Genomic DNA, 11,296 nt, shown 5'->3' with positions numbered 1-11,296 from the left:
TGCTATTACCATTAAGAGGAACACAATTCAAATTTTTTTTTAATTACTGTGATTATTTAACATTTAGTTTCTGTTACTTTGGAATAATTCTCAAATTTTGGAGTTTTAACTTTTGTGTGTTTTTTTTGCAGGCTTTCCATAGAAACTTTATTTTAGTGTGCACAGTTTCGTATGTGTATCATTTCACAAGTTATTCTGGTTGTTTCCGCCACTGTGTACCTGTAGAGAATGTCTTGTGTGACATGAGTATTAGTGTGCGGCTTTTAACCTTTCAAAGGTGTTGGGCTTTAACCACTCTGTAGCTTTATGGGAGATTTTATAGTTTCTATTTCCTGTAAGGAAAAAAAAAACTGTAAAGACTGAGCTATTCAAACCACACACAAATGTTCTTTCTTAGCAAAATACTTTCCAGTGCATTGTGTTCTGCAGACAAGAACAAAAAAGCACCAAGGTGGAAATATAAACATTTAATCAAAAATACACATTTTTATGGTCTTCACAAAATTCACATCTATACACAAGAAAACAGTATGTTTTTTGTTTTTGTTTTTTTTAATCTTTTGAAGAGATACTGTTGGGAAGGACAGCAAAACCTTAATCAATATATACATCACTTTCAGTGATGATGATGTGAAGAACAAGCCAAAAGGTATAAGAGGTATTACATAAGATACAAAAATAAGAATATGAATGTACCCTGTATTATTGTATTTTTGTGTAATGTTCATGTGATCCCTCAGACTGCAACAGAATTGCTCGTGTCTCCGGACTCAGACCACATGGAGCTTTTGCGACTACTAGCCATAGACGGGAAGCGTGCTCTGGTCTTGAAGTCGCAGCCCAGGGAGCTGAGGAGACCCAGGAGCTGCCGACGGAACTTGACCCCCACAAAGGCGTACAGGATTGGATTGAGGCTGCAGTGGAGGTACCCCAGTGAAGACGTGATGATTTTGGCTCTCTCCATCCTACTCCCCTCATTGCAAGTCTGGTTGGTACTGTTAGCAGAGCTGAACATGTACACCATAAGAGTGATGTTGTAAGGACTCCAGCAGAGAAAGAACACAGCCACTACAACCACAATGACTCTAGACGCGCGTTGCTTTTGAAGGCTATGGGTGCCACAGCGGAGCTGGTGGAGGATGCAGGTGTAGCAGAAGATGAGAACAGCAGAAGGCAACAGGAAACCCACCACATGAGAGATCAGACTGGTCACCATTTGTCCCACTTTGAGTGCCTCGGTGCCATACATGAAGTAACTGTGAATGCATTCAGTTATGTTGCGTCTGACATCTTTCTGGGCTTTGAAGAATAACCAGTCTGGGATAGAGAGGACCATGGAGAACAACCAGACAAACAGACAGCTCCCTTGGACCATGCAGGGGTTCCTCCGGGAGTACATCTGCGTGGCATGGACAATGGACAAGTACCGGTCCAAGCTGATGCAGGCCAGCAGAAAGATCCCACAGTACAAATTGATCTGATAGAAGGACAAAAGGTGTATATGACTCAGAAGTGAATGAAATGAAGCTCAAATAGTACCTTGTTTGCATATGCAGTGATGATGATGATGACTTGCAAGTGTAGGCTGTCAGTCATACCATGCTATCAGCTTCTTTCCACAAGCTGTTATAAACTTGAACAGCGCCCTTTTAACTTTGATAACACCATCACATTTTGGCTACTTAATCTTTGTAGCTTGTTTATTTCATAGTGTCAATATGTTGTCACATTTGTTGTTTGTTCATGTGGTTGTTTTTAATGTCTCAGGGTTTTACTTTGAGCTTTAGGTGCATGTTTTCCCCATGTGTTTTTTAAGTACAAATGGCAAATAAACTAACCTAATCTTACCGTGAACATAGCCCCTGTGACCTTGCACAGGGAAGTCCCAAAGGTCCAGCCACTCACAGCCTCAGAGGCCCACAGAGGCAAGGTGAGGAGCAACAGCACATCTGCCACACACAGGTGCAGGATGAAGGTGTCCGTCACACTCCAGCCTCTTCTGCTGCGGAACAGAACTGCCAGCAGAGCCCCATTCCCCAGGAGTCCCACCACAAACACCAGGGAGTACATCACCGGGATGAACCTGGCCTTGAAGCGCATGCGGTCCCCAAGATCACACAAGTCCACATTTCCAGATGTGCTGTAATCTTCTTCATTTCCCCCTGTGTAGTTCTTAAATAATTCATCCCAATCATCAAATCCATATCCATCTGCATTTATGGTGCTGTCCCTTCATATTATCATAATGAAGAAAAAAGGAAAATATGATCAAGCCATTAGAATATGTATAGACATTTTTACTTACAAAAAATTTAATGATGTTCAGGTTGAAAAGAAAGAACAACTGTACTTTATATTTTGAATGAACATAACAATATGTCTCTCTTAAATTGTTTCATTGTTTCATAATTAATATGGTTACTATGACAATAAGACTGCAAATGCAGACTAGAATGGCAGATCAAATTTTCATGTTCCTCTGTAGAATATGGACATTTGAATGTCACCTAGCAAGCAGAATTGAAATGTGCAAGAGGAAGCAAGCATACTAGGATTATGCATAACTTGTAAACTTAAAGTACTTAAAGTGTGGCAGAGATGATGGTATAATAATACCACATCACAGTCTACATGTGGTCACATCTGACACTTAATCTCACTCAACAAAATGGATACTCAAGATCCTCTCATTATGAGACACAATTTTAATGTTGTGTTTAAACACCAACAGGCAATGTAATAATAATGCAAATGAAAACTTATCAAAGCATGCTATTAAATATCTACTATAACATATGGCTAACATACCAATCCGAAGACATTATTCAGTTACAGATCCGTCACTGATGAGCTTCACAAAGAGTATGAGAGGCACATTACAAGACTAACACTAGACTCTGGAAGCGTTGAGAGGGTGGGAGGGGGTGTTTCACTCATTTTTTTCAGATTTCCCTTTTTACGTGTTTGTTAGGTTTTAACATACTAACACATAGGAAAACAATAAACCAAATTATCACATCTTCTTTATATGAATATTACATTTGAGTATAAATTATTTTAAAACTGTCAGATCTGTTAAGACTGCTTTACTTCAGTGGCTATGGTCACATGCACACCAAAATCTGAGTTCTGGAGTGTAAACATTGCATAACATAAACAGCTAAATCTTATGCAAGTAAATAAAAAGATAATAATCATGCCCAAAATGTGATAATAATCAGATTTTGAGTGTGCATGTAACCACAGCCACTCCAAAATCTGTGATATTAAAAGTTTTAAAATACACAATAAAACATTTTCATTTTATGACAGTTACATGCCTTCAGTTTTCTCCCCTTAGGACTAATATGGAGACATCAAATTACACTGTACTGAGTGAGCTCTTGTTTTACATTCTTTACATAAGGGGGCAAAGTTCTCTGCTAAAATCACTGTTTACTTACACTTCCCCTGTTTTCAGAATCTATTTCACACCTTTTTTTTTTTTTCAAAACCTGCTAACATGCAAAGGTTACACCTGCACCAACTTAGAGTACAGTTCCTGTTATTCACACCCCTGATCTTTACCAGTGGTGTATTTACAGTCATTGCAAATATGCAAGTATCTGACCATTAAAAAATCCTTAATATTAAATGTTATAATGATGCATTTATGTAGTGAGTTACTAAGATGTGTTTAGGGTATATTTAGGCATGAGTTGCTGAGATATGTTTAAACTATATTTAGGCATACATGGGTAGGTGCTTATCTGATAGACAGAGTGAACACCTGCCTTAATGGTTTCAAGTGCCTTTTTGAGTGTCTCCTTCCTCATTTTCATGCTAACTATAACATGCCATTAAAAAAGCAAGTATAAATACAATGGATGTGTTTTCATTTTCAGTAGGTCTACTATACAGCAGTTAGCAATTAATTGTTATAATTAATTATACTTATTATTATTATACTTATACCTATACTTATTATTATTATTATTATTATTATTATTATTATTATTATTATTATTATTATTATTGTCATTATTATTATTGTCATTATTGTCATTATTATCATTATTATTATCATTATTATTATTATTAAGATTGATTTTATTTGTATTATTATTTTTAAGCTGTAAATCAGAAAAAGACACCGTCTCCTGAAATTGTCGCTAGATGGCAGTGTTATATTTTTTCTGCCTAATCATACGCGGAAATAGACCTCGACTTAAAAACGAAAGTAGAATTACGAGTTTTGTGTTTTACTATTTTTGACCTCTATTTCAGTCCTTATTTTCGGGCTGTATTTGTGTCACCAACATATTGAAGTTACGTGGTATGTCTGTATTGGCTGTGTTTTTAATCAGTTTGTCTTGTGCTGAAAACGAAAAGATAGCCTAAGTAAAGCTGTTACTTCTACGCTGTTCCTAACAGTATGGACGTGGACATGCAAAACGACACTTCAGAGGCCCTACGACAGGACCTGACCTGTGCCGTGTGTCAGAGCATCTTCAGTGACCCCGTGCTCCTCCCGTGCACACACTCTTTCTGTCGAGAATGTCTACAAAGGAGCCTGCAAGTCAGCCAAACGTGCCCATTCTGTAGAGAACCTTGTACAGAAGACCAAACTATTGTAAACCGTGATCTGAAAAACGCATGTGAGACATTTGTGAAGCAGACCAACTGGAAAAGCCCTCCCAAACCCAGTGAATTCTGTTGCACCCTCCATCTCAAGCCTCTGGAGCTGTACTGTGAGTTAGATGAGAGGCTAGTGTGCGTGGACTGCGCCACTTCTCACAGCGCTCACCGGCTACTTAGCATCAAGGATGGAGTCCCGCTTTGTAAGGTATTCACGTCACACTGGTCCCCCGAACCATACTATTATGATCTGGGGTCTTAAGAAAGTCACATGTAACTATTGAAACTTTGCAGTGACATCACGCCGGGGGTGCTGCAATATTATCAGTTATCAGATTGTATGACAACTCAAGAAAAATACAAATTTAAACAACACATTTTTAGGAGCCTGTGATGATCAATATGAGTGTTCATAGTCTTCTTAAGTACTGTATGTTTGAGAGAACTTTTTAAACAACACAAATCATCTTGTTGTAGCTCTAGTTAAATCAACTCTCATGGTCAGACTATTAAAATAATGCTCAGATTAAAGTCTGACAGAGTAGTGCCTACAGTTAGCATCCCCCCCCCCCCCCCCCCCCCCCAACAACTTAACTTTACACTGGAAACAAAACTTTTACACAGTGAATAGGCCTGCATATTTTATTGATCAAAATAGGGTAACAACAACACAGTATGGTATTTGCAGTACTATACATGAGATTAATTATAAAAACAAACAAATGATGCATGCTTTATTTTGCAGAGTGAGTTGAATGACAAAGTTGAATACTTTGAAAAGAAGATTGATTTGTATGGAAGAATGAGACAGACACTTTTCAAAACAGTTGAATGTATTCAAGTAAGTCTTATACCATAACTAAACTTTGTGCAATTTTGTGCATATTTATTACTTTTTCTCAATATTATCAACATTTCTGTTCAATGCAGAAACAAGCAGGGGATGCAGAAAATCAGATAAAGGAAGAATTTGAGAGGCTCCACAACTTTCTTCATGCTCAAGAAAACATACGACTCCAAACCCTGGCCACTGAAATGGAAGTAAAGATGTCAGTTGTACAGGAAAAAATATCTACAACAGAGGAGCATCTAAAAAGTCTTAAAGAGCACCTGGATACTCTAAAAAAGGAGCTGGACAATGAGGACCTTCCATTTCTGATGGTAAGACAAGAATAATTAATAGAAACAACCACAATAAGAAATAACAATTGCATCTAATAGAAGTTAAATATTACGTCTGTGTTTATTTAGATGTTATAAATTCACCAAAGGTTTGTTTGTTGTTTTTGCAGAATTTTCAGAAAACTAAAATACAGTAAGTCATTCTAAAACACACCATCATTGGTTGCTCTTAGTTTTTATTTATTTATTTTTTAATCACTGTGTTTCATAGAACATATTGGTCACAGCGTGTCCCAAAGATTGAACAGGATTGCCTCCTGACCATGAGTAAGCATGTTGGCTCCTTAGGCTTCAACATCTGGAAGAGCATGAAAGACTGTGTCCAGTATTGTAAGTACATTTGTCTGGCAAAAAATTATTACTTATTATATTACACATCACAACATATTTTTGCCAGTCAACCAGTTTTGAAACTTCTTACCGCCCATCCTAATACAGAATACCTGCATTAAAATATATTTTGTAACATATTCTGATACATGTTCCTCTCAGACTGCTGTATCCTGAATACTTTAAATACTTTTACATCAAGTTGCATGTAAATGATAGAGAAAAGATGCAACATAGAATTAAAAACAGCTTTATATTTGTTGGCACTGTTTGTTATGCATTTATCTATCGCTGACCAGGGAAGGAAAAGTCACACTTGCATGCACCATAAGAGCAGTGTTTTATATTTTTCTCAATAATTCTGTGCAGTTTGAAGCTTAAATTGTGTGATCAAGTGCTGCCATGTATTCATTTAATTTTAGAAAAGCCTTCTGTAGTATTCTGAATATCACCAAAGTAAATACACTGTAATACTTTAACTGTACTAGAATACAATTACTCATAAGTATCAGAATATCTGTTCTCGGTACATGTATTCAGTTACTTCCCAACACTGCTAATTAGGGATGCCAGCTTTTTCAGTTCCGATACAGATACTTTGTCTTTAAGTATCTTTCGTTACCCGTTATGAACTGATACCAGTGTAGGGACTGAAAATGGCACTTATTTCCTTAAAACACAGTTACCTTATTACAGAAGAGGTCCAATTGTGTTATACAACTGTTATGTATCCTTCATGTAGCCACAAAACAGCTTTGAATGAATAAAAGTTCACATTCATCAGCCTCTTATTACATCCCATTAAAGGCTTACCCGATATCATGCAGCTGATACTCTATTCAGCTAATTTTTCAGTATTGGCGGTGATATTGGATACCTGTATTGGTATCGGTCCATCCCTACTGCAGATATACTTCATCCGTACTACTATACAGCATTTATTTCATAAAGCTTCTTTCTTTCTTTTATAGATCCGGTAGTTCTCGATCCCAACAGTGCTTCTCCTTGGTTGGCCTTGAGTCCAGACCTGACCAGTGTGAAGGAAAGCCCTGAGCCACTGCCTGTCCCAAACAACCCAGATCGCTTTGACCCATGTGTCTTTGTCCTGGGGGCTGAAGGGTATACCTCTGGGAAACACAAGTGGGAGGTCTCTGTTGGAGATAGCCCCAAATGGATTGTGGGAGTGTGCAAAGAGTCAGTGGTTAGGAAAAAGATGTTTACAGTGTCAACCACATATGGAGTATGGGCTATCAGGCTCAGCAAAGAGAAGTACACTGCTCTAACACCAGAACCTACACAGCTGTCTGTCAATTCATGTCCAGAGAAGATCCGTGTCAGGCTAAATATGGACAAAAGAGAGGTGTCTTTTTATGATGGATTAGCAGAGAAACACCTAGTCTCTTTTACATTTAAATTGGAAAATGGCGAAAAGATGTATCCAATTTTTGGTCCAGGCCTCCAAAATACACCCATGTTTATTTTTCCTGGAAAAGTTACAATACAGACCTCCTAACATTAATAATAGTTGTTGAAAAAATATGGTTTTGAATTAGATGTCCTTTGTGTTAAGCTTTTAGTCTGGATGTCATGTTGTGGGGTGTGTTGCGCATACATAGTTTATTGTTAGAAACTTAATTGATAAGTTAAGTAACCATAATATCCTAATGCATAACCTAGAGGCATATATAAAAGACAAATCAGCACTTTCCAAATGGTGCATGACACTAAATAAGTAAACTAACAAACTAAACTAAATTAAGTTATAAATGTGTTGTTATTTTCAATTTTGTGTCATAAAGTGTGTAATAAAGTTCATCCACTATCAGTTTCCAGTGTTTTTACAAAAAATAAAAATAAATAAAATAAAATAGGTAGCAGTCACATTTACAGGGCCCATATCAGTTTCTGATATCATGTTGTTTCCTCTTCAAAAACATACCCGAAGTTGTGTTTTGTTTAATACACAAGTTTAAGCCATGTTATGATGTTGTCTCATCAAAAACATTCCTGGATTTATGTTTTGTTTCATTCATACGAGATTGAGTAATCCTAGTTTAATCTGTCTACATCTCCAAAACTCAAAATGCTCTGTTCCACCCTGTGATGTCATGAAGCAGTAGTTTTCAAGTTAACAGCTATCTTTACCTTTTTAAATGATGAAATGATCCAAATGATTCTGGTGAAGGTGTATGGAGTTTTAAAACACAGTGGAGCACTTCCTGCATCACCACATGTCACGACAAGGTGGAACAGAATGTTTTCCATTTGAGAAGAACACAGCCTAAATATGCAGGAATTGTAGGAAACTCACGAGAGTCATATTTGCATAATATAGGACCTTTAAACAAGTTCGTGTAGTGAAATGCTGTGCTCGCTAGGGGGCAGTGTAGATATTTACTTGCGCGCTGTCAAAACACGGAAATATCAGCAAGGACCAGCCTGTCCTGTATTGTGACTTTGTACGATAAACTGTAAGTTACTTTTTAATATGTTTAATTCGATGCTTTAATGTGGTTTCGTATGTCTGACATTGGCTATTCGTAGGTTAATGTTGTTCTTCTGATTTGGACTGAAAACGAAAGTAAGTGTAAATCTCCATTATCTTAAGACAGCATGGATGAGGACATGACAGACGAGGGTTCGGAGGCCCTGCGACCGGACCTGACCTGTTCCGTGTGTAAGAACATCTTCAATGACCCTGTGCTCCTGCCGTGCTCACACTCCTTCTGTCGGGAATGTGCACAGAGAAGCTGGAAGTTCAATAAAAAGTGTCCGGCCTGTAGACAACCTTTTACCGAGGACCAAGCTATTGCAAATCGTGCTCTGAAAAATGCCTGTGAGACTTTAGTAAGGCAGATCAACCTGACAAATCCCCCACAACCGAGTGAGTTTGTCTGTAACCTGCACTACAGGCCTTTAGAGCTTTACTGCGAGAAGGACGAAGAGCCCGTGTGTGTGGACTGTGCCATTCTTCACAGTACGCACCGCCTGTTCAGCATCAAGGATGGGGTCCCGCGTTGTAAGGTATAAGAATGAACACTCATACATCGAGGAATTCTGTATTGGGTGTATCTGTTTCTTGAAAACAACATATTAATACCATATTTGTTTTTTAGAAAGAGCTGTTTGATAAACTCGACATATTTGAAAAGAAGGTAGATTTGCACAGAAAAATGAAGCATAGATTTACCAAAGCAGTGGATTATGTAAAGGTATTCCCAATATTACATATTACCTATATTACCAATTATCTTTATTGTTGTTTATTTACATTTGTATATTGCAGCAACAAGCAGGAGAAGCAGAGAAACAGATTAAAGAAGAATTTGAAAGGCTCCACAAATTTCTTTATGCTGAAGAAAATAAGCGACTTGAAGTCCTGGCCAGTGAAGAAAAGCAAAAGATAACAACTTTACAAGAAAAGATATCTAAAACAGAAGATAATTTAAAAAGTCTTAAAGAACATGTGGACATTCTGAATAAAGAGCTAGGAAAGGAAGACCTGCCCCTTCTGATGGTAAGGCAAAATAAATACAGAGAAAGCTAGTACATCCAGTAGGTCATATTCATTTACAATTCTCTGTCTGTTACAACATTGCAGAATTTCCAGAAAGTAAAAAGAGAGTAAGTACTAATAAAATGCCTTCCACTGTGATATTGAATAAAGTCTTAAATAATTGTCTTTCATTATGTTTTCCATTTTGTCAGAGCTGAATGGAAAAAAGGTGACCCCAAGATTTCTCATCATGATCTTCTGAATATGAGTAAACATGTTGGTGCTTTAAGCTTCACTGTCTGGCAGATGATGAAAGATTGTGTTAAATATAGTAAGTATCCTTTTAAACAATCATCATGTCTCTGAACAGTGAATGTGTTATAGGGATGGGACAATAAACAATAGTATTGTTTATCGTAATAAAAAGACGAGACAGTAATCGTTTCTGGGACATTTTATATAAACGTGATAATCGCACATACATAATCGCCATTTTATCATGAGAATGTGCAGAAAAAAACTACTTATCCTTGATGTTTTCTTCTAGATCATTGTTTTCACTAATAACAAAGTGTAATTCTATAACCAGTGTTTAAATATGGATCTTATTCATAATATCAAGTATAATTAATCATATGCATAACATTTTCAAACTGTCAGCAACTTAAATTATTATTGCGATATAATTGTTAATTGCAATTATTTTAACCATGATAATTGTGACAGCAAATTTCAGTATTGTACCATGCCTAATAAGTAACTTGTTTTTATACTTATGTGCAGACCCAGTGGTTTTAGATCCTAACACTGCTTCCCCTTGGTTGGCCCTGAGTCCAGACCTGACCAGCGTGAAAGAAAACCCAGAGCGACTCAGTGTCCCTGACAACCCCGATCGCTTTGACCCGTGTGTCTTTGTCCTGGGGGCTGAAGGATACACCTCTGGGAAACACAAGTGGGAGGTCTCCGTTGGAGATAACCCCAAGTGGATTGTGGGAGTGTGCAAAGAGTCAGTAGTGCGTAAAAGAAAGTTTACAGTTTCGACCAATAGGGGTGTGTGGGCCATAGGGCTCAGCAAAGGGGTATACACTGCATTAACACCTGAACGCCCAGAGCTCCCTGTAAATCCACGTCCAGAGAAAATCCGGATTAAGTTAAACATGGACAACCGTGAAGTGTCTTTTTGGGATGCAATGACAGCTAAATTCTTGATCTCTTTTAGTTTTGATTTGGAAGAGAATGAAAAAGTGTATCCAATTTTTGGTCCAGGACTTCACAGTACACCTATGATTCTAGCTCCAGGTAAAATTGCTGTATATACATCCTGACAGAAGTGGTCATTTAAAAATCATACAATGGAAAAAATAGACCTGTCTAAAAACCCCAACGCAGAAAGTGAAATTAACAAGGACACTGCATTAGCACTAATTAAACATCACTATAACATTACTCGTGTATTGTTAATTTTAGTTTTAGTTCGTTTTTCTTCTCTTCTTTTTCTTTTTACAATAAGCATAGGGTGTTGAAAACATTTCTAGTGCCTTCATTATTTTGTTTGTTGAATGTATTACCTATAAGACCAGACTAATTGTAAACTGTCCTGATAAATAAATATATGAAAGGAAAATGATTACCTGTTGAGCACTTGTTATGGTGTTATTACATTGGTTGCCC

The 11,296-nt window shown here is 37.2% G+C and overlaps 3 protein-coding genes across 6 annotated transcripts; 2 read left to right on the top strand and 1 right to left on the bottom strand.

Annotated features, from left to right (window-relative positions):
• Nucleotides 1-452: 452 nt before the first annotated feature.
• Nucleotides 453-2,889, bottom strand: cxcr3.1 (chemokine (C-X-C motif) receptor 3, tandem duplicate 1). The gene is made up of 3 exons (XM_020940433.2): nucleotides 2,809-2,889; nucleotides 1,849-2,230; nucleotides 453-1,477 (listed from the first exon to the last, which is right to left on the bottom strand). Exons 1-3 carry the CDS (start codon nucleotides 2,820-2,822, stop codon nucleotides 737-739), a joined length of 1,137 nt encoding a protein of 378 aa, XP_020796092.1. The 5' UTR covers nucleotides 2,823-2,889; the 3' UTR covers nucleotides 453-736.
• A 1,286-nt stretch (nucleotides 2,890-4,175) lies between these two features.
• LOC110174428 (nuclear factor 7, brain-like) lies at nucleotides 4,176-7,954 on the top strand. 2 transcript variants are annotated; one of them, XM_055164334.1, is made up of 7 exons: nucleotides 4,176-4,315; nucleotides 4,414-4,825; nucleotides 5,363-5,458; nucleotides 5,548-5,778; nucleotides 5,910-5,932; nucleotides 6,011-6,129; nucleotides 7,101-7,954. In XM_055164334.1, the coding sequence occupies exons 2-7, from the start codon at nucleotides 4,415-4,417 to the stop codon at nucleotides 7,640-7,642; spliced, it is 1,422 nt and encodes a 473-aa protein (XP_055020309.1). In that variant the 5' UTR covers nucleotides 4,176-4,315; nucleotide 4,414; the 3' UTR covers nucleotides 7,643-7,954. The 2 variants fall into 2 exon arrangements, with proteins under 2 accessions (XP_055020309.1, XP_020796191.2); XM_020940532.2 differs by having other exon boundaries at nucleotides 4,180-4,825.
• A 537-nt stretch (nucleotides 7,955-8,491) lies between these two features.
• Nucleotides 8,492-11,252, top strand: LOC110174327 (zinc-binding protein A33-like). 3 transcript variants are annotated; one of them, XM_020940420.2, is made up of 7 exons: nucleotides 8,492-8,600; nucleotides 8,674-9,153; nucleotides 9,246-9,341; nucleotides 9,416-9,646; nucleotides 9,731-9,753; nucleotides 9,838-9,956; nucleotides 10,409-11,252. In XM_020940420.2, the coding sequence occupies exons 2-7, from the start codon at nucleotides 8,743-8,745 to the stop codon at nucleotides 10,948-10,950; spliced, it is 1,422 nt and encodes a 473-aa protein (XP_020796079.1). In that variant the 5' UTR covers nucleotides 8,492-8,600; nucleotides 8,674-8,742; the 3' UTR covers nucleotides 10,951-11,252. The 3 variants fall into 3 exon arrangements, with proteins under 3 accessions (XP_020796079.1, XP_020796082.1, XP_020796080.1); XM_020940423.2 differs by having other exon boundaries at nucleotides 8,493-8,600; nucleotides 8,742-9,153; XM_020940421.2 differs by having other exon boundaries at nucleotides 8,501-8,600; nucleotides 8,738-9,153.
• Nucleotides 11,253-11,296: the final 44 nt, after the last annotated feature.

This window comes from Boleophthalmus pectinirostris, unplaced genomic scaffold (assembly GCF_026225935.1).
Source record: "Boleophthalmus pectinirostris isolate CB_2022bp ecotype Guang Dong unplaced genomic scaffold, ASM2622593v1 HiC_scaffold_6, whole genome shotgun sequence".
In the NCBI taxonomy this organism is placed as follows: Eukaryota; Metazoa; Chordata; class Actinopteri; order Gobiiformes; family Gobiidae; genus Boleophthalmus; species Boleophthalmus pectinirostris.
The sequence above is the reverse complement of the archived record's forward strand: the minus strand, read 5'-3'. Positions and strand labels throughout refer to the sequence as shown.